This window comes from Mandrillus leucophaeus, unplaced genomic scaffold, assembly GCF_000951045.1.
Source record: "Mandrillus leucophaeus isolate KB7577 unplaced genomic scaffold, Mleu.le_1.0 Scaffold355, whole genome shotgun sequence".
Taxonomy (NCBI): domain Eukaryota; kingdom Metazoa; phylum Chordata; class Mammalia; order Primates; family Cercopithecidae; genus Mandrillus; species Mandrillus leucophaeus.
Window position 1 is genome coordinate 1,567,728 of NW_012103754.1, and position 27,894 is coordinate 1,595,621.

General features: G+C 46.4%; 1 protein-coding gene across 1 annotated transcript in view; it reads right to left on the bottom strand.

Annotated features, from left to right (window-relative positions):
• SNTG2 (syntrophin, gamma 2) overlaps positions 1-26,694 on the bottom strand; it is a 269,966-nt gene extending 243,272 nt beyond the window's left edge. Inside the window, exons 1-4 of the mRNA XM_011989536.1 lie at positions 26,524-26,694; positions 25,949-26,086; positions 11,879-11,935; positions 11,720-11,777 (exon numbers count right to left, since the gene is read on the bottom strand). Of these exons, the coding sequence (XP_011844926.1) occupies positions 11,720-11,777; positions 11,879-11,935; positions 25,949-26,086; positions 26,524-26,694 (424 nt within the window). The remainder of the gene's footprint in view (positions 1-11,719; positions 11,778-11,878; positions 11,936-25,948; positions 26,087-26,523) is intronic.
• Positions 26,695-27,894: the final 1,200 nt, after the last annotated feature.

The window sequence follows — 27,894 nt, forward strand, 5'->3', positions numbered from 1 at the left end:
CATGGGGTTTGAACATTGACCTGAATTCATTTCCAAAATCCTGCTCTTTTAAAATTTCTAGACTTCCCCAAACCTCAGTGACTGTCCCTGCACAAGGGACACTCTTCTCATCCTCCTCAAAGGACTGTAAGACTTAAACTTCAGTACATGCGATTCTTCTCACAGAGTCTCTCTAAGTGGCCCTGAGAGATTATTTATCATTGATAACAGGGAAGTCTAAATTCTTGAAGTAACTGGAAGGACACTAGACATTTTGAAATATTATGTATATTTAAATTAAAAAGTACTTTTGATCTTCCAGGAAGGTCCCCAGTGGTGGACACTGACACTTGCCATAGTACTGGCTGAACTTGAGGAGCAATGGCAAAGCAGGTCTCACAACAGCATCTTTGGGGCCAGAAGGATTTGTATCTCAGGCAATTTCTAAAGCAAAAACAACTGGATTATTTGCTGCACCCCCACACACCAGAGCACCTAAAGAAAGCTTTAGGGTTTTCTTTCTGAGAAGCAGAGCTAGTGAGTGCTACCTAATTTAAAAGACTGTGTGAGTCTGTAACAGTTTTCTCTTATTCACTAGAACACTATCAGCCTGACAACATTGGAATGGAAAGGAAACAAAAGCTGCCAGGGAAACAGGTGTGAAAATAACTCCAGTTACACAGGCAAGGCTGTAGCTGCTCACACGTGGCCCTGGTTCACGGAGAACTCTCCAGAATTGGGGGTGCTCTGGTATACAGGTGCTCTGATGTGGGTGCCCTGGTACATGGGTGCCCTGGTATGTGGGTGCCCTGGTGTGTGTCCTGGTACGTGGGTGCTCTGATGTGGGTGCCCTGGCATGTGGGTGCCCTGGTGTGTGGGTGTCCTGATGTACAGGTGCTCTGGCATGAGGGTGCCCCGGGGTGCGGGTACCCTGGTGTGTGGGTGCTCTTACCTGCAAAGGTAAGAGTGGCCCAGCAGCATGCTGACTCCCCTTCCTGCTTCCAGCCGCTCCTCAGGACGAAGGCTCTTCCTACTCAGAATTTAAATTCAACCTGCAGTGCACAGCACACGCACCTCAGGGCTTCTGATGTATCTTGCGATTCTTTTTGAGGTTTCAACATTTCTCATTTAGCTACAAAGTCCATTTTATATTATCCTTGTCAAGTTCTATTTACTTTGATAGCTTTAAAAGCATGTCTTTCATTGATTCATTAGCAATAAAGCAGTAACACTGGAATACTCTTCATTCAATCTGCTGTACTTCTGTCTAGATCTTGGGATTGGAAAATGGGACTCCCTTCATTCTTATGGAAAGCTAACTTGAGACAAAAAGCAGATTTCAGCTTGTGATAGAAAGCCTGGTAAGGAAAGTTAGACTTGAAAGTTCCAAACTGAATTCCACATCCACCCACCCCAAGGTGACAAAAGGTTTCTGACAATCCATTTCTATACACATTTAGCCAGATCCAGGTTCAACCATCTAAAATAGAAGGACTCTATCAAATATTCACAGACCTCCAGAAGAAAAAACAGATCGTAGCTGACTTATTTATTAGTGCAGCCACATTGGCCTGAGTAGTTGTATCACATTTTCAATTTCAAAAGCCATTTTTCACAGCCTAGAAAGGAAGATATGGCAGCACAGCAGACATGATGAATGTCAAAGGCAAAGGCCCGGCGGTGTGAGGAGTGGATGCCAGAGAGGCAGTGCTGTGGATTCCAGTTCTGGGAAGAGGCATCCCAGCTGCTCCAGTCTCTGCTTTCTGAGGAACACTGGGGACATTCATCGTGGGTTTTTTTAGAGTGTGTGAAGGGCAGGACCTTACTTTAACATAAAGACATCTAAGTCAATATTTACATGGGAAGGGAGGGAAGCAGAGGAGAAATATAAGTATTAGGGGAGAAAGGCTTCACAGCACATTCAGCAGAACAGGTGAAATAAATTAAACACAGAAAGAAATCAATCACAGATCTGGCATAATGAAGGCATGTGCATGGCAGTAAGACACCAACAACAGGTGAAAATTCTAGAGAACAATAAAATACAGGTGGAGGCCCATGTCATGGTGATCCTATCACACAAAGCTCAAAAGTCTCTGTGATTCTGGTATGAAAAGGGTGATTTTTCCCATGTTCACAGGTGTCCAGGCTGTGACTTTAGACAATGATAGGATCCAGACAAAACCCCGCCACAGCCGCTGTGCCACAGAGACCTGAACGGGGAGCTTTGGGACCTGGGTTTTATGTTCCCTTTCCTTCCCCACCAAGTGTAGTATATCTATTTGGTTATAGAAATAGTCGTTCTGTGTGTGTCAATATCTTTATGAGTAACGGTGAGCCTCGTGTCAATATCTTTATGAGTAACGGTGAGCCTCGTGTCCAACCTGACATTCCCACTCTAGTGCAGGTGGCCTCTGTGTAAGAGCCCACCCTTCAGCTGAGGATACTTCCTGGCACTGAACAATGAATGTTCCACATAAGAACGACTGAAGGGTTCTCGTTCGTCTTGCCTTTCTTTCTGAGACAAAACACCCTTTCCTTTCTGTGCAATTTTCTGAGTATTTTCTAATTGTCCCATCTGTCTCCCGAATATACACATCAAATCAGCTACAGGGCCCAGGCCTATCCAAAGTCTTACAGAAACATTATTATTTATCAAATTATTTATTACCGTTTAAGTGGAATTAAATTGCGGTTGTGAATGAATTTTATTTGTACCTAATGAGATGATATGCTATAGTAGGAAGAAGCGGATTTTGAGGGAAAAATCTAAGTGTATAAGTATATGACTCTTCACCAGCCCTTGTGAGCCGAGTAAAACTGGGCAACTCAGGATTCCTCTGTTTATCTGCTGCCCTATGAAACGTGAATGATCATGCATCCCTTGTCTATTTCATACTTTTTATGAAGATCCAATGAAAATAGAAGTTATTTTCCTATGACAAAATATCAGTGTCAGGAAATCCTATGCAGATGGAACCCTCTAACTTTCATGTCCTTTTTCACGTGGTTTTCATCATCCATTCTCTGTGTGTTATATGCAGTCTGACTTGGGTTTCGAAGGTTTTGCCGTGCTGGAAATACCACATGTAAATTCCATCCAATCATAGAGGCGTACTTCATTCTTCTTCATTGCGTTAAGTATGAACAGGGTGATCACCGAGAACAAGCCTCTGTGAGGGGGAATAAAAGCGGCTTAGGGGACTCTGCAAGCCACTTTTGATTTCCGAAAGCATGACATGTCATGATGCAGATGTGCATCCAGCTCTCCGTACCACGCACCCGAAAGACAGCGTGCGTCCACTACTACCAAGGAGCTCTCCATACCTTGCACCCCAATGACAGTGCACGTCCACTATTACCAAGGAGCATGGTGAGAAGCCTCAGGGTCGGGCACCAGTTGAGCATCCTGACCCTGCTGTGACATGCGGGGGAGGCCAAGCTTCCAGGTGAGGGTGGAGACTTGGGGTGGGCATCGTGTGCCACGCATCGGAGCAGGGAGGAGACGAACACGGCTGCGGGACCCAGGATGCAGAGGTGAGCTGGAAAGCCCAGCCTGCACATTGGCTCTTCTGTAAGCAATGGAGTCATGGATGATTTCTGGGCCAGGGGCAGCAGGGTCCTGAGGAAGAACCTCATTGGAGGGAGGGTGAGCAGGAGCTCAGCATCCTCACTACTGAACCACACTCAGAGCAATTCAATCCTCATAAAATCTATGTATAGAACAGTGTCAAATCCAATTGCCCATGGTGATTTTAGGTATTAAAACAGATTTTTTTGGTGACCGACTGCTGAGTAGGCTGGCAGGCCGCCTTAAGGAGCACGCATGTGGTTCCTGATTTGTGAGCCTTGGCGGGTGTACACACCTTTCTGAAGCAGTGAATGAAAGTGTGAAGGACACCATATCTAAGAATTTAAATGTCTAAGCAGCTAAGGTGGACCTCATGCAGAACCTCATATGGCAACCACCCTTATCTAAGTTGTAAACCCTGCAGCAGATGCCTGAAACCATGGACATGGACAGAAACAAATCCCAGGCAAGGCCTCTGCGCGGCACAGCTGGCAGTGACAAAATGTAAGTGGGGCCACCCCACACTCACCCCGCCCCCACCAAACCCTCCCAGCCTCATGACAGAGCCCGGCCTGCTCCCACGGTTCAGCAGAGGGCAGAGTGTGTTGCTCTCAGGGAAAGGAACCCCTAAACTCCCCTAACTCAGGGGGTGGCAAAAGGTTGTCAAACAACTCACCAAGAACTGCCTCCCTCAGGCTTTCGGAGGATGAACTTCAAACAGCTCACGAAGAACTGGCTCCCTCAGCCTTTCTGAGGGTGAACTTCAAACAGCTCACCAAGAACTGGCTCCCTCAGCCTTTCTGAGGGCGAACTTCAAACAGCTCATGAAGAACTGGCTCCCTCAGCCTTTCTGAGGGTCAACTTCAAACAGCTCACCAAGAACTGGCTCCCTCAGCCTTTCCGAGGGCGAACTTCAAACAGCTCGAGAAGAACTGGCTCCCTCAGCCTTTCCGAGGGCGAACTTCAAACAACTCAACAAGAACTGGCTCCCTCAGCCTTTCTGAGGGCGAACTTCAGTCCCGTTCCAGTGGGTGGGATGGAAATGAAGGAACACCGTGGAGGCTTTTTCCTTCCTGGAGATGGATCCACGGCACTGCTTCGGGGGTGGTACCCCGTTTCCTTTCTTTCCTTCATAAAAAGAAGATACGTTGTCTTGAAATACAGCCACCACTTTGCAAATATCCTCAATGAACATGAGGATAAAACCCACAAGCCAAGGATGGTGCCGTGGGAGGACAGAAAGATACTGGGAGGAAACCACAGCACACAACCAGATTTCTTGTTCAGTGAGAAGAGCAAGCCATATTCACTCAAACCACCATAAGCTGAGAGGATTTCACAGCACACACGGCCCTTCCTGGGTGGAGTCCCCAGGTTTTCACAATGCCAACACCCTAGGGCCACACACGCTGACAAAATGACACACGGCAAGTCTCAGGCCAGGTCGACAAGTGAGTTTTTCCTTTCTCCATTTGTCTTTTCCCTGAGGTACATACATGCAGAAACCTAAAACTTAGATAAATATGTGCACATTAGAAGTCTATTGACTTAACAAAAGAAGTTCAACTACAAAAAGAAAACTCAATACAAAGTGTTTATTTTTAAATTATCTTGAGAGAATTAATCAAATCTCATATCAATAATCAATAAACCATGCATCAAACAGCAGACCGTGTCACTCAGCTGGTCCGAAAAGGCACTGCTTTTTCCTTTTCTGGTTTAATAATTTCACCATTACTACACTAGGAAGTTATCAAAATAACATCACTCAACCCTAGGCAACACCAACATAGAGCAATAACCCAAGGAATGTACAAAAATAAAGAATAAATGAAGAAATGTCGTAACCACATTGCACTGGTTCTTTCCAAATGTTTGAAGGACAGACAGCACCGGATGATGACCCAGAAATGGGTCTTGGGGGTCACTCCCCGGCTCTGCTATTTACACGTGTGTCCCTGTGCAAACTCTTTAACATATCTTTGCCTCAGTGTCCTCATCTATAAAATGGGAATGAAAATCCCAGTCATCATCTCATAGGGTAGTTAAAGGTCATACCATGAATGCCTGAAAGTATTAGCAAAAATGTAGCTATATTTTTCTTAGTCTTATCCATACATGACATAATTTCATTTATATTTTTGCTTATTGTCTTCTCCCGCTATAATGCACACTCTCTGAAAGCAAGAACTCAGTCTATTTTTCGCTTCTCTCAGCACAGAGGGCAGTGCTTAGCACTCAGGGGTCTACAACATTTGTTAACCGAACGACGGAATCGATGAGTGTGCGCCTGCAATCACAGCATGCGCAGAGGCTTTGTCTAGTGTTTATGAAGTTTAACATCATCAAATGGATCATTTGTAGAAATTTATAATCATGGTCAGGCACAGTGGCTCACGCCTGTAATCCCAACACTTTGAGAGGCCGAAGCGGGCGGATCACGATGTCAAGGGTTGAGACCATCCTGGAAAACATGGTGAAACCCCATCTCTACTAAAAATACAAAAATTAGCTGGGCATAATGGCTGGCGCCTGTAATCCCAGCTACTCAGGAGGCTGAGGGAAGAGAATTGCTTGAACCCGGGAGGCGGAGCTTGTCGTGAGGCGAGATCGCGCCACGGCACTCCAGCCTAGGTGACAGAGCAAGACTCTATCTCAAAAAAAAAAAAAAAAAAGAAAAAGAAATTTATAATCATTATTTGAAAGGTTAATGAATTGAAGGAATTAAAATTGGTGATTGACATTTAATGCTGAAGAAAAATTATACTTAAGTTTTCAAATGTAATATTAACAAATTTCCCATTAAACACAATGAAAATAATTATATATCTCCCCGAAAATATACAATCTCACCAGGTATTCAACAATGTCTAGACACATGTGCTGAACCCTATATCTGCACTGAGGAGAGTCTCAGACCTATCTCCACCTCTCAGCCTCTCCACACCCATGACGTGGACCTGTGGATCCCAAGTCCCCTGTGATGAGCGTGAGGTCTGAAGGTCTCCACATCAGAGGGACCAGGGGGCAGGGGCTCCAGGGCGTGGAATCCTGCACGCAGGCCGCACCTCAACGGTACAATCAGAGCCTCTCTCTGTCAGGCTCTGCACAGCTGCTCAGGCAATTCAGATGCTCAAGAGTCACTTCGCGAAGAATTCAAGGCACAAGTGAACTGAGCCGGGCTGCCTGGCTCCACTCTGACATCAGGCAACCGTCCAACCTCGGGATGTCCATACTCCTAACTCAGGCCTCAGGAGCCTTCTCCACTCCACCTACAGTAAGTCTCTGGGGAACCACCTCAGTGCCATTCATTTAATTTAAATGCCTCTCTTTAAAAAGTGTCTTACCCTGATATTGTCCTCTGAGCCTCACAGGTACACTCCGCTGGCCAGCAAATCAGCCCTGAAACGCAGCACGGATCCCCTGCTGTCCATGCTCTGCTTCCGACATTCACTCAACACCCCAGGACCTGTGCGGGCCATTTCACTAAATGCACCATCGGCCCACCTGGTGCTGAGGCTAAAAGGAAACCTCAACCTGGCCTGAGTCCTCCTTCCTCTCAGACACACAGCCCACCCTTCAGCAGCATGTGACATGGAGCCTCCGAGGACATCCAGCTTCTGGCCACTTATCTACAGATTCACCAACATCCCAGAAGGGCAGGGACGGCGGCCCCTCCTACACCCTGCACTGGCTCTCCACCTTCCTCCCTGCTTCCTGGAGCAGCTTCCTCACAACAGCCAGGGGGACTTTTCTTAAATGAGAAGCTACCCTAATCACTCTATTTTAAACAAACTTCAGCTGACTCTCTCTTACTCACAGGATAAAATCATCAACCACATTACAAAAAACAGCGCCCTCTACCCGTCTCCTCCGTACCACGGTTTCGCTCACTCCACAGGAGCCGTCATTTCTGCAAATGTATCGCACGTGTGTTCACTGCCAGCCTTCTCCAGTTGTCTACAAGCTCTGCAACGGCGAGAATTCTGCCTTGGTCTCTGCTGATGGCCCGAGAAGCGTCTTATCCATAGAAGTTGTTTATTAAATAGGATTGGATAAATTCATGGATAAACAAGCAAACTAATAATTTTATATTTTGTGCTGACCTAACATCTCACAACTGCCTCATTCTTAAAAATGAGCGAGGTGAAGCCTCGGGCTACCTGGCTGCTCTGGCGTCCCTGGAGAATGAGAGCTGGAGAGCCTTCCCACCTGTCCTGGCCTTTCATCACCTGGGGATAACTGCATACCTGCTCATCCAGAAGAGGATCTAAAACGTGGAGGAATGCAGACAGTTTCTCTTAGCATCCGTAGGTATTCCTAGTTCTAACTAATCACCCCGTGTTTGGTCTGTCTGCCTCCCGACCTATCTGGCGACTCCGTGCTCTGTGGGGTAGAGGGTATGCGCTCCTGGGCTCTGCTCTGTGGGGTAGAGGGTATGCGCTCCTGGGCTCCAGCACCGAAGTCCACAGAGCCTCCTGCACTCCCTTCATCCTGAGGCCAGACTCCTGTGTCAGTTTAATACAAGATATTCAGGACAACCCAGGAGCTCTGCTCGCCTGTAAAACACTCGTTCTGTGGTTTACACGGAAGACATAAAATAAATGAGACAAAGCCCCTGATCCCTTAAACTCACAATTCATCGCCAGGACTTTCTGTTACTGACTGTGCATACAATGAAGATATAAATGTGTCTCCAAAACACGAACTCTGGCACAGCGGATCAAATGGATCCTGGTGGGGAGAGGCAGGTGCAGGGAGGAACCATGTAACTTCATCTCCAAGTGCTGCTGAGGTCTCAGGCCTGGGCCTGGAGGGGTGGTGAGGATGGAGACAGGCGAGCTGGCAGGACGAGGGGGCAGCAGGGACAGGCAGGCAAGGCTCTGGGTGGGAAATCTGCAGGGGGTATGGAACACAAGCCTGGAAGCAGGCCCGGGAGGAGCGTGGGGACCTCCCACTGGGGCTCCCCACTGGAGTTACTTGTGAAACTTCCAATGTCAGAAGAGAAGTGCATAGCATGGTCTGCGGACTGGTAAGACGGGATCTCCCGGGTCCCAGTTTCTCCTGACCACACCCACAAGCCTTGGCTGCTTGAGGCAGGGATGCTGGCTTGGGAGGGCACACGGGCTACAACCCCAGGGTCGCACGCACACTTTAGGGAGTGTGGCCTTCTTGACCTGTTTCTCCCCCTACAGGAAAAATAGATTTTCTTTCTGAATTAACCATAAACATCCTTTACTGAATGTTACCTGTTGACTAACCTTACTGTCTTATTCTCTTTTCTGGGACTTTTCATCATATCCATCAATTAAAAAGTAAAACCCCACTAATGAAAATAACTAAAAATGTTCACAAAGATGAGAGGAACAGAGCTGCATCAGGCCATGCCTTCTTTCCACTATCCACCAGTCAGCCAGATGGCTTCAGGGGTGCAGCAGGAACCAACCGCACCCGACACAGCAACGGTGGACCCACGGCTCCGTGTGGAATCACACTTCATACGCGCCAAAGCACTGAGCTCTGCAAAGCTGGTCAACACAATTATAACGCTTGATGTAATACATGCAACAAAATACTGTAGTTCAAATGAATCATAATGTTTCTTTTGAAATGCTCTAAAAACCTCAAAAAGAGGCCAGGTGCAGTGACTCATGCCTGTAATCCCAGCACTTTGGGAGGCCGAGGCAGGCAGATCACCTGAGGTCAGGAGTTCGAGACCAGCCTGGCCAACATGGTGAGACCCCCACTTCTACTAAAAATACAAAAATTAGCCAGGCGTGGTGGCGGACACCTGTAATCCCAGCTACTCGGGAGGCTGGGGCAGGAGAATCGCTTGAACCTGGGAGGTGGAGGCTGCAGTGAGCCGAGATCACGCCATTGCACTCCAGCCTGGGCATCTCAGTGAGACGTCGTCTGGGGGTGGGGAGGGTGGGGGAACAAACCAAAAAAAAAAAAAAAATTATCCTTTCATTCAGAGGTCTGCAAAGCTCTCTCACTTTTCCTGCCATCTTGGTTATAACTAACACTGTATTTCTTGCAACACTGAAATTCCTAGGTTTCCTTCCGAACAGCCCCTGCTGCCTCCAAGGCCGAGGCCGCCGCTGGGTTTTGGGGGTTGCTGGCCCCTAATTCCTGATTAAATGGAAAGCCATCTGCTGCAAGTTTGAAGGCAGGTTTGTAAGCTTGCTCCAAAGGAGAAAACTGTGCTGCTGACCTGACTCCTAAATGTCCTTCTGGTGAAAAAGAATCTTTACCCGGATGCAAACTTCATGGCGAATCATTCTGTGGAAACCTCTCTTCCCTGAGAACAGGTTCAGAGCTGCCGTGGGGAATTCACATCCCACTGAGACAATCTCCGCAGCAGAACATGATCTCGTGCACCACACATCGCTGTCCTGACCATCGTGCCCTCACCACACCACCTTCAGAGGACCTGACCATCGCTGCCCTCACCGCACCACCTTCAGAGGACCTGACCATCACTGCCCTCACTGCACCCACCTTCAGAGGACCTGACCACCGTGCCCTCACCGCACCACCTTCAGAGGACCTGACCCTCGCTGTCCTCACCACACCCACCTTCAGAGGACCTGACCATCGCTGCCCTCACCGCACCCACCTTCAGAGGACCTGACCATCGTGCCCTCACCGCACCACCTTCAGAGGACCTGACCATCGTGCCCTCACCGCACCACCTTCAGAGGACCTGACCATCGCTGCCCTCACCGTACCCACCTTCAGAGGACCTGACCATCGTGCCCTCACCGCACCACCTTCAGAGGACCTGACCATCGCTGTCCTCACCGCACCACCTTCAGAGGACCTGACCATCGCTGTCCTGACCATCGTGCCCTCACCGCGCCACCTTCAGAGGACCTGACCCTCGCTGTCCTCACCACACCCACCTTTAGAGGACCTGACCATCGCTGCCCTCACCGCACCCACCTTCAGAGGACCTGACCATCACCACTGCCACACCCACCTTCAGACGACCTGACTCTCGCTGCCCTCACCGCACCCACCTTCAGAGGGCTAGTGGTTAAGGCTTCCCCAATCTGGGACCTCCGTCCTCCTCGGGGCACTCTACCTGCATACTGGGCTTATGGTTTGGGTAAAATTGGATGAAATGAGTAAGAATGTTTTGAGAAAAAGCATGAGCTTATTCTGTGCTTTTCACCCAAAACCTCCACATTTCTGGTAGAGTGTGGAGAGAAGCATGTCCCCTCCAGGGACACAGCCAGCGGTCCCCTGCAGTGGCTGTGCTTTCTGGTGTGAGGCACATGAGGTCATAAGGCCACCCCGCCTCGCCCACTCTGTCTTACTTCCTGTTCCCCCACAGGCCTCAAGGACATAAGCTAATCGCCCCCCCACACAGCACATGTCCAGGTGCCCCTTGCTCTGGAGAATAGGGGAGGAGCGGCCTGAGGCTGCACACCCAGGAGCTGCTGGACCAGGTGGGAGGAGGCCAGCTGTGGGGACGCAAAATCCTCCTGACAAGGAGACAGATGCATGCAGTTTAACACAGGGGGGTCATTATGTCCAAAATCGAATTGTATGAGAAACAATCTGCACAATAGTGGAATGTGTGGCCAGAAGTCCCACCCTCACTTTTCAATTGCACACAGGGTAATCTCTCCCTATGAATGTCAGTTATTCTTGTGATTATTCCCATAGCCAGTGCTTCATTTCATGAACTGAGGTAGCAGTCAGTGCAGTACCGCCAGCTGCCAAGTGCAGAACAGACGGGTTTCAGCCCCGCCTGGCGCACTCAGCTAGTCCTGCAACAGGCAAGTTACGTTCTTACGCTTGTCAGATACTTCAACGACCACTGTGGACTTCTCCATCTGTATTTAATTCTCCTCAATTTTTAACATACCTTAAACTCGACGTTCAAACCCCTGAATCATCAATGTCTTTAGAGGACAACCTGATACATCAAACAGAGAATTACTGTCTGTCTTAAGGGCCAGAGGGGTCAGTAGAGGTTAAAAAAGGCAGCCTCAGATGAGGGCATAAGAAGCATCCTTTGAAAAAGGCACAGCTACGAAAATAAAACGGAAGTTTAGGTAATCGAGCAAAACACACATCTGCTGATTTTTACCATTTTCAGTAGTTTGTTATCTCACAAATGGCTGCGATGCACACACAGGTCATTTTGGCTGTTTTTACCTGCTTGGTCTTTGAATATTTTTGATATGACGACGGGGACGTTGTGCTCAGAACCTCCCTGGAAGACAAAGCCGTCAGAGAGAAGCACGGTTATCACGATTCACACTAAAAAGTTCTTCAAAAATAAAAAGCAGGAATAAAGAAAACCATTTCCCGTACCTTTATACTCAGGCCCAGGCCGCTAACTGCCTGTCTGCGAAGCGTAACAGTTCTGTGCTTTAAAAAAGTTCAGAAAACAAACCAAGTTTAGGTTAAAATGCACTATCAGAAAGTAAATTCAAAAGAAATTCTTCATTTAAACAGAAATACTTGTTAAATTATACTTCCAAAGCAACCTTGGCTAAATATGACAGTAATGACACTATTTCAAACCTTTAATGTGTGGTATTGCACGTATGAAAACAAAGACGGTGATAAAGAATGGGCCCCGTGAAATGCAGGGAGAGTCTCTGCACAGCTGCCATCCCATCTGCAATCTGCTTGTGAGGAACGGAGCTCTGTGAAGAAATGAGGGGCCCACCTTCTCCAAGGTGGTGAAAGGGAAATGGGGCAGGGCACTCAGTCCTGTTTTAAATCTGGACTCTTCCCGCCAACCCCAGGACGGGCTCCCTCTTCACTGTGCACCTCTGCTGAAGTCAGCCGTGTTTAGGACAATCTTCAACCAATATTAATTTAAGAATGATCAATTTTTTCACGTCCTCTGACCACAGGTGCCTGGGATATTTAAGGGTACGTTGTGATAAAAAGCTAAATGCACAATAGGCCCTTAACTGGCTAGTGAAATGGTAAAAATCTCCAAATCCCTTGCGCACTAAGCCATGCACCTGTGTTTGCTAATCTGATGAATGCGACTGTTGCCAAATTCAGGTAGACACGGGTGACTGGTGCGCTCTGAGGGGTGCACGAGGTGGCCTGGAGTAGATGGACAGTGGCCAAAGGGTGCCTTTACCTCAAAAAGACACTACAGGAAAAACAGAAGTGACAGACATTCTTTGAGTTCTAGGTGGAAACATGAGCATGTTCAGGCTGAATGGCTCTGAAAGGAATCTGTTGTGCAAAGCAAGGACGAAGAAGTAAGACGGTGGCAGAGCTCATGCCGAAGGGGGCACCTGGGAGCTCCCACCCTGGACAGCGGTGCAGGTGCAGATGCAGGAAGGCTGCTGTGAGGACTTCCACAGCCTGAGACACCCCAGGAATGTCCTTCTTAGGGGGAATACTTTATAAACTCAAAGGAAAGAAACCACAAATTAGAGCAAATATACCTGCGTTAAATTTTTTTGCGCATATATTTTTAACTGACAAAAATAATTTTACACACAGAAAAAGAGCTGTATTTCAGGGATCTTGCTACAGAGTGATCGTGTTGACTTTTTCTTGGTCGTAGGCTGCGTTCCAGATGCTGTGAACAGCAAAGTCAGAGCCACCCTGGGACGTCCATACCGTGGGCTCTTATCACATCCGCATTCTCAGTATTTACCTGAAACGCCACAGATGCTTCCCAGTCACACTGCACCCGTGGACAGAGTAACAGACGGGCTCTTAAATCCCATCAAAGCATTACTGACAACAGCCAAGATACGGATACAACCCAAGTGTCCACCAGCAGATGCGAGAACAAAGAAAACACAGTGGATCCCCCGAATGGAGCATCCTTCAGCCATAAAGAGGGAAGTCCTGCCATCTGGAACAACGCGGATGAGCCTGGAGGTCACTGGGCTGAGTGGAATCAGCCAGGCACAGAAAGACACATACCACACGGTCTCTCCTGCACGTGGAATCTAAGAATGTTGAACGCAGAGGCAGAGAGTAGAACCGTGGTTACCAGGGGTTTCGGGGTGGGGGGCGGCGCGGAGACGCAGGCCAAAGGGTGCAACGTTTCAGCTGTAAGGTGAACAAGTTCTGCGGCTCCAATGGAAAGCATGGTGACTATGGTTAATAATACCGTATTTCCCTGAAATCTGCTAAGAGAATAAACCTTATGTGTCCTCACCACAAAAAACAAAGGTAACCGTAAGAGGTGATATATGTGTTAATTAGCTTGCTTGTAGTGTGCATTTCATTATATGCCCATGAGAACATACCCTGCACACCTTAAGCACGTATAATTTTTATTAGTCACAGCTCAATAAAGCTGAATAAATAAATGCCATTGTGTGGACAGTGCGTTTCCAAGGGTATCCTCTACAGAGGAGGGACAGGGAGTTACTCCTGCATGTGGGAAGTACACGGTTTTCCTCTTCAACACGAGGACCGTCGACTTTGCAGGCCAGAATGCATCTCGCGGTGAGCGTGAACTGCAGAACACAGCGGGGGTTCATTCCCTCCCTCAGTAGACGGTAAATTCTGCAGTGTTCATGGCCCAGTGAGGGAGTGGGGAGAAAGGCGTCCGTCCACCTACTAGCTGCTCCTCTGTGTGACACAGCAAACAGCCTCACGCTTCTAAGAACTTTTCTGTCTACGGAAGATGAGCACATTGAATTATCTATGTCATAGTAACTGGAGGCCTCTCTGTATGGAATTTCTGAAAATGCTCTACAACATTTTAAAATTTTAGCTGTTAATGTAAGTATTTGAAACTCATGCAAGCAAGCAAGCAAGTACAAGATGAGAGAAAACACATTTTGAGAAGAAACAAGTTAGTTTCTGCCTCGACAGACTGCCAAAGAATGACATTTTAAAGCTGTCATTTGACTCACTTATACATGTCAGGAAGATATCCTGAAATATCCTAAAATATCCTTGATATTTCAAAGGAAACATCAAGAAACTGATCACCTGTGGTAAAATCTGGACTAATAAGAAGATAGGCAAGAAAAAATTACAACTTGAACAACCAACATAAACATTTGTTTACTAGAACTTGAGCTTGTTCTTTACGATTTTAGCTAAGCCGAAATAATATTCATTTCATATCAGCTTTGTGCAGTCTCCTGAAATGTTCCTTTCTGTGTACGTTTGAACCAGCCATTTAGGTATTTAGGTCTCTAAATCTCTCTAAAATCAAGTTTCTGCATCTGGAAAGTGAGAGCTGTACTGTGAGCCCTAACAGGAAGTGCTGGGAATGGGACCCTGTCCCCCTAAAATCCATGTTGAAGTCCTGACCCCCAGTGTGACTGCACTGGAGGTAGAGCCTGTAGGAAGTAACTAAGGTCAGATGAGGTCATTCAAGGGGGCCCTATCTGATAGGATTGGTGTCCTTAAAGGAACAGGAAAAGACAGCAGATACAGCGCGCTCTCTCTCTTTCTTTTTCCTCTTTTTCTCTCTCTCTCTTGTTCTTTCTCTCCCCACCCCCATCTCACTGTCTCTACCATGTGAGGACACACCTATAAGGCTGCCACCTGCAAACCAGGAAGCCGGCCCTTGCCAGTAACCAAACCCACAGCACCTTGGTGTTGGACTTCCACCTCCCAGAACGGTGAGAAGGGAGTCCCTGCTGCCCAAGTCAGCCCACCTATGGTTCCTTGTTACCGTGGAGTCCAAGTTGCCTCGACAGGAGTCAAGGACAATCACTGTGGAAAGCACCTTATAGACCATCAGATTTAACAAAACTACCACGGTGGTTAGTTCTCTCCATGAAAAATTGTTGTTTTAAAACCACCTCATGGCCGGGCGCGGTGGCTCAAGCCTGTAATCCCAGCACTTTGGGAGGCCGAGACGGGCGGATCACGAGGTCAGGAGATCGAGACCATCCCAACATGGGCTAACATGGTGAAACCCCGTCTCTACTAAAAAATACAAAAAAACTAGCCGGGCGAGGTGGCGGGTGCCTGTAGTCCCAGCTACTCAGGAGGCTGAAACCCAGGAGGCGGAGCTTGCAGTGAGCTGAGATCTGGCCACTGCACTCCAGCCTGGGCGACAGAGCGAGACTCCGTCTCAAAACAAAACAAAACAAAACAAAACAAAAAAAACACCTCATTCAAACACCAAGGACTTCAGTGTGCTAAAGTTGAGAGAAAAGGCTCAGCCAATTTGTGCTTCCACACATTTATAAATGACCATTATATAATTATGAAGCCCCTAACATCTTAACATTAGCATATATAGGAACTTTAATTTTCAAACCAAGATTTATAAAACTTACTGGATGATAAAAAGTAAATGGGAAAACTTCTGCAGCTTCTAATGGAACTTTTCACACAGCAGCCTGGCTGAACTTATTCTGCCTCCTGCGTCCTAATTATTTTATGACCCCAGAGTCAATCCAGAGCTGATCACTTTAATTTAAGGTTCTAGGTAGCATTTTCATAGTGCTCTGTTAACTGATATCTAGACAAACTAATGCCATCAAAAAGCATTTCTAATGCAACCAAAACAGTCCGCTGTTTCATTCCTCTCCTAATACATACCCCTTAAAGTCAAGGACCCACAAGCAGGTATGGATCGTAAGCTGCCCCAAGGCTCATTATAAATCTAATTTATGGCCTGACTCCCCTATTCCATGCATTCGCCCATAATCACGGCCTCCTCGCTTCCTATATTCAGGGACTGCAGGGACTCACCAAAGGAACAAATTCTGAATAGAATCAAATGTATCATAAAACCTCTACAGAACTGAGGTTGAAATCTAAGGTAATTGTTCAATAAATTATTTTCCAATTCAATCCTGCTTTTCTTTTCACAAACATATCAGATAAAAGCTTTCATAAAATACTATTCTGCATTTTCTCATTTAATCTCAAACTATGTTATGACATTTAATTTATGTTCACATCTTGGTAGCAGCATCATTATATCAATAATAGGACATAGCTATCTCCACATTATCTTCTGACCACATATTTTAAGAAGGAGCAGTTTTCTATGACACAGATAACTTATCAATTATACATTTCTCATCAAAAAAATGGTTTGGGGGTATGTAAGATCAGATTTCTCATTCTGGTCTTCTAAAACATTGTTCTTCAAGTTATTACTGAATTACATGTATGAATGGGCCTCACAATTCTACTTCAGATATTTAAACTGTGGACTTAACACTAAATTTAAATTTGTTATGGCTGCAAACTCATGTTCAGATGTGAATACTGCAATTTCCAGAAATATTTCAATCATTTCTACAAGTAAAATGCTGTATTGTGGTCACCAGCCAGGGTCCTACCCCCAGGTTTGTTCAGCTCAAAACCCTTCTTGTGGCGAGGACAGGATGACCTGGGGCGTTAATCCCCCTGCTCTCTCCCCAGGTCCTCGTCAATCCCCTTCCCTTCCCTGGTGGTCTTACTCCTCACACAGGCCTGGCCTCACTCTTGTAAGAAGAGAATGGAGATGTGGGAAAGGCCACGGACCTAGAAAATAAGGTTTTTTGTTTTTTTTTTTTTCTCTATACTTGAAGGGTTTGAAAGTTAAACTTTAAAAATTAGAAATTTACAGCAAAACAATTCTGAAGTATTCTATTTCACACCCACACATGAAAGATACTTTCAAAAATACTCATAGTTTTCAGAAAACAACGTGCTAACAGACTTCACCCTGGGGCTATGTGACAGGGTGTTGAGTCACGAGGCATTGTTTCTTCCACAGAGTTGGACATTCCCTTTGCTTTAGGAAACGCTCTGTAAGGCATCCTTCAGAATGGGGTATTGAATCTCTCTCTACTTTTTAAAAATAATTCACTCAAATAAAATTTCCTAAATAGACTGCGGGAGCCTGGATTTGCCATCTGAAGTAAGTAAACTATTTCTCAGTGTCTGGATGCAATGATTTCAAACTAAGAAGAGTTATTTGAAAACTCTTGTGCATATTTGCCTAATTTGGATGTTAAATCCTTATTAGAAGGATTTCAATATCCTGGGATTAGAGTTTTGAAAAGTGCATGATAACTCCTAAATTTTAAAAATTCAGTGATTCCATAGTAATCCACCTTCTTGAGGAGTTGGATCTGGCTTCTCACACCTAAAGCTCTGAGTATGAGTTTCATCAGGTCTGAGCACAGGCCAGGAATGACAAAGGCTGTCCTTGGCGGGTGTCATGGGGGAGCAGCCCCCCCAGCCCCGACCTGATGCCAGGACAATACACTGGGGTCTCTGGGAACCACAGACAGGAACCAGGCTCCCGGCCACCATGACCTTATGACGTTTGCATCCTGGCCTTGGAGTCTCTGGTCCATCCGGAGCCTCTGCCTCAATCCCTGACGGGGTACAGGAGGAACCTGAAGACGCTCTTCTCCTCTGAATTAGCTTCCAGGGCTTTTCCATCCTTAGCTCTCTTCCCCCAGCCCCTGTGCTGACGGGCCTGGCCCTCCAGGGGAGCTCTCCCAAGTGGTCCAGGGAACTGGAGCTGGCAGCTTTCCTGGTCAGCCTGGCCTGCACTACCAGGGCAGGTGATGAGGAGCAGAGGTGTCCGTCCATGTCAGCTGCCTCTCACCCGCCAGCTTCACACCTGGCAGCACTGCTCCTGCCAGTCAACTGGGCACCCACCACGATTAGTCATGGATGCAAATGGGCCTGTCATTGCCCTTCGACTTCGCTCTTCACAACCGTAACACAGAGCAGACACGAGCAGGGCAGGAGACGGGCCCCAGCCCCAGGACATCAGGCGACCAGCAGGTGGTGGTCAGGTGGTTGTTACACTTTCTCTCTAAAATGATAACTGGGCACAGCCAGTACCAGGAAAAGGCAGTCTCCAGGTAGATAGAAAACACCGAAAGCTGGTGATCAGCAGCTTCCCAATAAGATCTCAGGAGCTGGGCAGTGGCCTCAAGCACAAGCGCTTCAAGACAAAAGGGTGGTTTTTAACTGGTCTATGACTTTCCTCTGGGTGGACTCAATTGGTGAGGGAAAAACACCTCAAGTGAACATGTGCACAGCCCCAGGAAACACACGGTGCATGCAGCCCCCTCAAATGCTGGCCGGCTCTGCATATGCAGACAGCCCACCCCCAAGGAAGAACAGGGGAAGGGGGCTGCAAACCTTGGAACCATGACAATGGAGAAAACCCCAAGTCAAGGGCTGGACGGGGCTCTTGGTCTCTCAAGTCACCCACTGGCTGTCTTACAAGTGTCCTTCACTTCCTTTCATTCCTGCTCTAAAACTTTTTAATAAACGTTCACCCCTGCTCTAAAACTGGCCTCAGTCTGCCTTAAACCTCTTTCTGCCTTAAACCTCCCTCTGCCTTAAACCTCTTTCTGCCCCTCAACCCAATTCTTTCCTCCAAGGAAGCAAGAATCGAGTTTGCTGCAGACCCTTGTGGATTCACAGCTGGTAACAAGAACTCACCACATATGAGCCCCAAATAACTTCTAGAGAATGTACACATCATTGCAAAGTTAGGCTTATTAAAACAAATATGTTGACAATATTGAAAATCTAAATTTTTCTTGCAGGGACTTACACCCAATTAAGAATGTGCAGAAAACTTATCAATCAACTTTGGACAGTTCATGCAACAACTCACAGTCCTTAAAGGGATGGACTAAGTAGATCTACATGCAGCAGGTTTTATCTTCATGCATTGTAGATCCATTTAAAAAGCATGTTTGCAAAATGAGCACCTAATGGCATTCCATTTATCTACAATTGAAAAACACACAAAAAATATGTTGTCTGTGGAAAAATGCGTATGAGGGAAGAATTTAAAAATGTAAATGAACAGTCGGTAGGAGCATCAGTACCGAAGGGCCGGTGAGGAGGCAGTCAGGCTCCAGCTGTGGAGGCGTACTTCACTCTTCAAAACATAGACAGAGCCAAAGCAATCTAGTGCTATGTCGGCATATAATAAATATTAATAATAATTGCATGGGGTTCTGTTTGCTCACTTCAAATTTTTTAGGTTTAAAAAATTATATACTTAAAAAAATGTTTGGCAGATTATACAACTGTCTTTGCTGTTAGATTTTAGTTATATTGAAAGTTCTATTTGAGTGACGCACTTTCTATTTGATTTCTTTATAAAGTGTGCTGCTGCATGCACACACCCTCATACACAAACATATGTAAACTATTTTTTTTTTTTTTGAGACAGAGTTTCACTCTGTCGCCCAGGCTGGAGTGCAGTGGTGCAATCTCGGCTCATGGCAACCTCTACCTCTTGGGTTCAAGCGATTCTCCTGCCTCAGCCTCGAGTAGCTGAGATTACAGGGACCTGCCACCACGTCCAACTAATTTTTGTATTTTTAGTAGAGATGGGGTTTCACCATGTTGGTCAAGCTAGTCTCAAACTCCTGACCTCGTGATCTTCCCACCTCAGCCTCCCAAAGTGTAAATTATTATTTTTAACTAAACCTTGGTGTAAACTTTCATAATGAATATGGCCAAACTGTTCATTATTTTAAGGTTTTCATATTCTTTAAACCAGAACTTTCCTTATTAAAGTGAACTGTATTCTAGGTACCATTAAATAACATTTTAACGAGCTAACTCAATAGTTTTGAAAACTAAGGTGAAGGTGAATTTTGCAAGAGTCAGCCACTATCCAAGTGATGACAGAAAAAATTCTAGATGTTTTGCTGACGACTGCATTTTGTTAATTGTTTCGGAAGCCTTTTCAGCAAGACTGTCCACTTTTCTCCTGAAGGTATGAATTTCAAAGTCCTGGTTCATCCTTGCAGCCTTCGGCCCCGTACCTGTGAAATTTCACAAATCGCTTGCTTCCAAATTTACCTGCACTTCTCCCGGCACTTTGTGTCTTACAGTTTGTTTATGTTCCAGTTATACTGCCTCGCCATGCCATCCTCCTCTGTGGAGACAAATCTTTTGGAAATAAATTCATCGAAGAAAAAGGCCGGGGCCATTTTAAACACAAGAGAAATCAATTTCAAACAAGAATGGATGCCTTGTAGAAGTTAGTGATTTTCGTAAGAAGGATATCCTCCCACTTAAAGCCAGCCAGGCAATCAGCAAGGACATCTGATTTACCCTGGGATAGAACATAATGAGAGAAGAATTCATATTACAGTTTGACTATGGACACACTCTAATGAGCTTATATGATTCTTCCACCAGTGGGCGAGTCACCGACAAATGAAAGCTCCGAATGCAGTTGTTTTGCTTTCTGTTTTCTAGTTTCTAGGAACAGTAGCCAATTCTTCTTATGCAGTATTTCATTTGTAAACATGCATGTTTGCCCTACACTGATGAGCTCTGTGGAGGACAGGCCGAGGCGTCCAGCAGACCTTCCCCTAATGGACTAATGAGAGCTCACAGGCCCTGAGCAGGACCTGGTGCCGGGCGGAGTGGGATCTGACCCAACCAAGAGAGACCGGTGAGGCGATGCACACAGGCGTCAGAGCTGACTCAGCATGAAGCAGCACAGAGACTGGTTTTCAGAAACTGTAAAGAAATACATTTTGTGTTGGGATCTGAGAAAAATGGAAGAGTTAACAAACTAATAAATGTTTGTCAATAAAGTTATCAACAGAAAAAATATATAATGCTGATAAAGTGTCAGATTAGCTTAAAAGGATTGCTACTAAATTACTTGTATTTTGGCTGAATTATAAAGTATTGTAAGGGGAATTGGTCATTTGTCTAAATTTAAGGACATAAAATAATAACGATTAAGGTTAGAATAAAAAAAAGTAAAACAGAAGTGATGTCTACTCCTGATTTTGCACCCAAAGAATAAGAAGCAACTTGGGAAATACAGATATAAATTTAGATAAATTAAAGTAGTCATGAAATATTGACTTTATGAGAAACAAGTGTAGAATTTTGTATATTGTATATAGAATTTATCATAAACTCCTACATGTTTGCAAGTGTCGTGATCCATTCAACAATCTGAGAGACTTTAAATTCTTCATTCCAAATTAAAATCACAGTTCTAAAATCACAGTTCAGAACTGTGATTTTAAATGTCACCCAACACTGTTTGTGTTGGCGCTGCTTGTGGTTGCCGGTTTCTTGTGCAGTCTTCACTAATTTATCAGAGCGCATCCCTTAGATTGTAAATGAGCAGAGTTGTGCCCAGTGCCGTCTTAACTCTGTGGGTAACTTTGTACTATTAGAACCACACCTCCTTCTTCCTGAATCTTAATTTCCTACATAGTAAAATGAAGAAGTAAAATTTTCTAAAATACTTTCCAACTGTGAATCTACCATGACCTAACGTACCAAGTTTAATGCACAGCGTCCCACCACATTAATTAAAAGTACCACCATAGACATATCAATTAAAAGAACATCCAACGCACAACGACAATTATAGAAAAATAAAGCAATCCAAATGGGAATTCTGAAAGGGAAGGGGAAGCCGGCTCTCCCCTCCTGAAAGCCCACACTGTCTCCAGGAGACGGAATCCTGAGACTCTTGGGCATCCACACTTCATGTCAATATAAAGGGGCAGGAAGTAAAACAGTACATCGATTCAGATTCCCTGCTGCAGGATACACGGGCAGAACTTAGAGACCTCTTGGCTTTGTTAAAGGTAAAACTAGTTTTGCTCTTTTCCTTCTATGGTCGTCTATCACTAATGGATAATGTGGTTCTATTTTCAGCAGGTTCAAGAAAACAAAACACACATCTACCCGTTAATTTTGTCTTCTCCAATGTTCAGGTGAGAACACAAACGTAACCAGAGGTTTGGAGTTCAGTGGGAATGTTGGGGTAGCCTTCAGGAGACCCAAACTCCTTCCAAGCCCATCTGCAGAGCAGGTGCTGAAGTGAGAGTGAACCTCCCACTGAAAACAGGGCTCAGAGCGTATAAATTAACTATTAGTTGCTATAAAGAAAAAAACAATCTGAAAATTAAAATGCCAGTCGGAACTGTACGTGCGAGTTCAGTGAGGACATTCAAAGTAACATGCAGACTCAGCAGGCGTCTTCTCCAGGACGCGGAGTCAGTGGCAGACACACCAGCAATCCTAGGGGCCGAATGAGCAAGCTACCAACCTCAGGGTCCCTTCAGGGTAAGAGCCTCAGCCTTAGGCTAAGTCACTGTACCAGGGGGCCCGTAGGGGTGTCTACTGCATCAGGATGTGGAGGTTTTAAGCGAATTACAATATGAAATATGCTTAGAAAAGTAACGGCATGTGGTAATAAAATAATTCATATTTGTAACTATTTTTACTAGTAATATTATCTAGGGTTTCGGATACGCTTGACTTTAATACCTATCTTGTGTACTCAATAAATCTATGCTGAGCTGAATCTGATGATGAATTTTTCACCTCCTGGGTTCCACGCAGGGACTCCATAGTCCATGAGATAAAAATCCCCCACTTAGGTTTCTCTGTGAATCAAGTGTGCAATGATTAGCTCTTCCAGTTCTGCTCTTCAAAATTATTTTAAACGGAAAACGTCTGTTCTCAGTCAGGTTCGCTGGGGGCCAACGTGGGAAACCCTTCCTGATGTGGACGAAAGGGTTGTCACCGGGCTCTGAGGCCGCCCGCGGTGCTCTGCTTCTAATTCTAGAAACAGCTGTGACCTTTGTTAAAAGCAGGCCTTCCCAATCTCCAAACACCTGATAACTTCTCATGGTAAAATGGCTTTATTTTCATAATCAACGGAAGGTGCAGGATTTCAGTTATCCCTCAAACTAATGGGGTTGATCCCAATATGATTTTCTGCCTGGGACAGAAACCCTGAAATTCTGTACCTAAAAGAAATCTGAGAGTCGCCTGAGCCCGGGAGGCAGACGTTACGGTGAGCCAAGGTCGAGCCACTGCACTCCAGCCTGGGTGACAGAGCGAGACCCCGTCTCAAAAAGCAAGAAGAAAAAAAATCCTGACCTCAGTTTCTGGGTATATACTTTTCCCATAAACCCTTTCCCCTCAATTTTCCAGCCCAGGTATTTCCCCTCAATTATCCAGCCCAGGTGCGCATGTGTTTTCACAAACGTGTTCGCTTCATCTCTAAGGAGGAGGGTGTCATGTGGAAGCAGCAAAGATCACTGAGAAATGGACCAGGCACCTGAGTGTTCTGATGGCCCCACTTCTCGTAGAGCAGGGATCTTAACATTAGATCCACGGGCTTTTTAGGTGTCAATAATTCACCTAAAATTGTATAAAACTGTATGCATAAGTCTACATGTACGAGCATACGCCCATTTTTCTTAAGCAGTCTTTCATGTTCACCAATAACCTAACTTTTGGTAGAGAATCTGATGCTATAGACTTTTAAAATGTAATTTATTTTTTTCTAGCCAATACAGCATAAACACATTTAGTGTTTTTACTTTGAGATTTTCTATAAAAATCTCTACTAAGCAGGGTAAGTTTAAAATGATTACAAAACCTTCCTTGATTTTTTTCTTTGCTGAAGCCCACTCTTATTAGGTATTTAGAACAAGTGGAGGAAAAAACATAACGGTTAGTGATTAGACTACATAAAGGCAGACAGGAGATTTATCTACACTTCGGGAAGAAGAAAGTCTCAGAATTGTGGGACTCTTGCATGAGCCCATGAAGACCGACCATGGCTTCTGGAACGCAGAGGCCAGGGTTAGAATGTCTGTCTCCTCCAAAGCTCACGTGGAAACTTCCTACCCAGGGCAGTGGTGCTGGGGTGTGGGCTGTGGGAGGTGACCGAGCCATGAGGGCTGTGAGCTCATGAATGGGGTCAGGTGCCTTCACACAAAAGCTTGGCTGAAAAATCTCACCCCTTCCGCCTCCTGCCACACAAGGACACAGTGATCGTCCTCTCTGGAAGATGCAGCGTTCAAGGCACCGTCTGGAAAGAGAGCAGACCCTCACCAGACCACCCAATCTGCAGGCACCTTGATCCTGTGCTCTGAGCCTCCAGAACTGTGAGCAATGCATTTCTGTTCTTTGTAAATTACCCAGCTCAGGCATTTTGTTACAGTAACTCAAACGGACAAAGACATGCAGTCCTGGAGGCAGTATGAAGAGGGCATATGTTGGGATGTGGTGCTGGGGCTGGGGTTCCAGGGAAGAGCAACCGAAAGGGGGACCCTGCCCCCCCATCCCAGAACCTTCGCCTCCTTGAGCCACAGGGGACATGTGGGGGAGCAGGAGGGTGGACTGGGTGCCAGCCACAGAAGGAGGGGCTCCAAACAGAAGGTGTGGGCCAGGATGCTCACAGGGGCACTTGTACACGATACACATCTACACCAGAACGGTTTACGGTGGGATCTTTGTGGACCTTCTCGGGAAACCCGTCACACTTTGCTAACATCTGCACCTCTTAGGAAACACTTATCACAGGATTGTGAGTCGGGGCGGGGGGACCTGTCCACCTCATTTTATTTCCAAGGTAAAGGACAGGAGGACTGAGAAAACCAAATAAACACAGGGTCTCCTAAGCCTGTGCCCCCAGAAAGGGCCAGCCTAGAACATAGGAATGGAAATGGTTTGGGGAATATTTTCAAGAACACACTGAAAAGAACCTCTTTTCAACTACATGATTCTTGAACATCAGTTTTTGCAGCTAATGGATGTATTTAAAGGACAGCAACGAAAGGTTTCTGACTAAAGATGACACTACATATATCTAAAATTATTTACCCCTACTAGAAAGAAAATTAGGAACTGACAAAATGATTGCAGTTTCAATGCAGTATGTTTGATTTGCAGTAGTCCTCTTTCAAATAAAAGTTGCAAAAACAAAACAAAACAAAATCCCCAATAGTCAGTATTCTGCCGCATCTGATAAATACATTTCTTACCCTTAAGGAAATTTCATCTGTCAGTTGGGAATATAATTGCAGCCAAGAAGGACCTTGTTTTAGCATCAAAATTCACATTTCCATCCACAGATACACGGCGACCAAGGTGGCCCCAAATGCCGGAACACCCACCGCCTTGCCTTTCACGGCCATTGTAGACGGAAACCCTGGGGCTTCTGTGCTTCCGGCACGCACACCAGTCACCCTGTGGCTCCCCTCTGGTTTCCAGGGAGAAGATTCCACATCTCACAGGGGGGCATTCGGGGCTTTTTTTTTTTTTTTAGATGGAGTCTCGCTCTGTCGCCCAGGCCGAAGTGCAGTGGCAGGATCTCGGCTCACGGAAACCTCCGCCTCCCGGGTTCAAGCAATTCTCCTGCCTCAGCCTTCTGAAGAGCTGGGATTACAGGTACGCGCCAGGATTGGGGATATTTTTCACATAAGCTTTACACGGAAAATGTATTAGCAAATAAGAAAGTCAGGGAGAGAGTAAATAATCCAACCTTAAAAACTGTATTTTATTTTGTGACACAGTCAAAGCCAGTAGTTGTGGATATTTACATAACAGGCAACAGCTTTTGCTCAGCAATCATTCCTGAACCACACTTTTCAAAGACCCTTCATGGGGCTCCTCTGAAACACTCCGAGACTTCCCTGAAGTGGCGGCACTTACATTCCTGCCCTGGTGGCTTCCGCCCACACAGACGACGTCTTGCTTCTGAATTGTCAGCACCTCTTTCGTCAGCTTCAGCCGGACGTCATAGGCATTTTCAGACTCTTCATCGTACAACAGAGCAACAGCGGTTTTCGTCTGTAGGGACAAAGTGGAAAGACAAAGAATGGTGTGAGGGCAGGAGCCGGGGTGGGGACGGGTGACGCAAGCCTCCTGCTCCAGACTCTTCCTAAAACGCACGTGTAGCGCTCACGTGTGCAGAGGAAATCTGTGCTCGACCGATAAGGATTTGATTCATTTATGCAAAAAATAATAAAGTGTTGAATAATTGTTCCTGAGCAGTTTTTGTGGGATTTATATAAGGTGTGTTTTTAAAAGAAAATTAGCCCAGCATTTTTTTTTTTAACTTGAAAGGTTCTATAGTATTTTAATCAGTTTTTCCCACTTCCAAAAATATACATATTTTTTAGTTTAACTAAAGTTATTTCAATAAAAATGATAGTTTTTAAGATTCACAAAATATCTGTATGAAGGTTTGTTGGCCTGGAGTAGGAAAGGAACACACTGGGAATAACCACAGCCCAGGAGGAAGCGGCCTTCTCAGAAGTGGGCAGGTGGGCGTGGCCCAAGCTCCTGCAGGGGCTGCCGCTGTGTTCTGGGAGCTGCGGAATGGGCCTGGCCTGTTGTTCCCGGACAGCAAGCAACACAGTGTGGAATTGCTGGGAAGTACTGATCAGGAGGGACATGTAATTAGTCATAGAAGATAAACCTATCAGCTCTGTTAACAGATGAAGGAGGCACAGTTCAGAAAGACACCTTTGGGTCATTAGAAACGTCGCCACCTCCTCGGGGAGAGTCAGGGAAAGCTGCCCTGGGGGATCCAGAGCAGACCACTGGCCAGGTACAGGGCTTGGGCATCCCACAGGATAGCGGTTATGCCCAGCCGCATGCCCAGTGCCTTGTCAGGACCCAGCCTCCAGAGTGCAGGAGCAGGGGCGAGAGCCAGGGCACTTAGTCCTCGCGCCACGTGGCAGGGGAGTGGGACAGGCACATCTGGAGGCCAGTGGCCCAGCAAGGAGGGCTGAGACCCCACCATCCTCACTGCCTAGAGCCCCGGTGCTGATCAACCCTCATATTCAGAGCCACACATGAGGGCAGAGCCTGGCCCACGGACAGGGAGGTCCCCGCGGGTGAAGGATGAGGCCATGGCCACATAGGACCCTGCAGCTCTACAACTCAGCTGCCGTGAGAACCAAACAGGGGGTCCAAGGAGCCCCAGCGCCTGCGTCTGCCCCAGAGATCTGGAGTTCACCAGGTGAGACCCAGGTTGAGCAAAAGGATTTTTAAAAACCAACTCATCAAACGCCTCTATTAAGTAGCACGGATGGGTAGGAAGGGTTTGCTGGGCTTGTTTCCACAGTGGAGGCCTCCTCAGCACTCACGGGAAACAGAGACCCTCGCCAAGGGAAGCTGCCAACCAAGCCAGAATCTGCTCCTCCCATCATCCTCAGCTGATCCCCACGCGCAGGAGAGTTTCAGGAGGGTTCCGAGTGGTTTCCTCTTGCTTTCAATCAACACAGCACAAAAAAGAGTGTGTGCCCCACTGCATTGCATCTGTTAATTTAACAACCACACATGCAGGACTGTGCTCGCACACACTGTCACACGTGACCATCTGGCCGGCAGCCCAGGGACCGGCCACTACAATCCACACCTCACCAGCATAAGTAAAACTGCACCCAGCGGAAACTCTAATGGTTTCTTCCCATCCCTGTGGGCGCTGTGTGCTCCCACCCACTTCGCCGACCCCAGGGGGCTGTACATGGATGAGACTGCCAGACCAGGTGGGCGCTGGAACTGGGAGTGCTGCTGTGGCTCTGGGAGCTCACGGGCCATCTGGGGATCCACCAGGTCTCTGTAAGGGGCAGTGCCTGTGGAGGCACCAA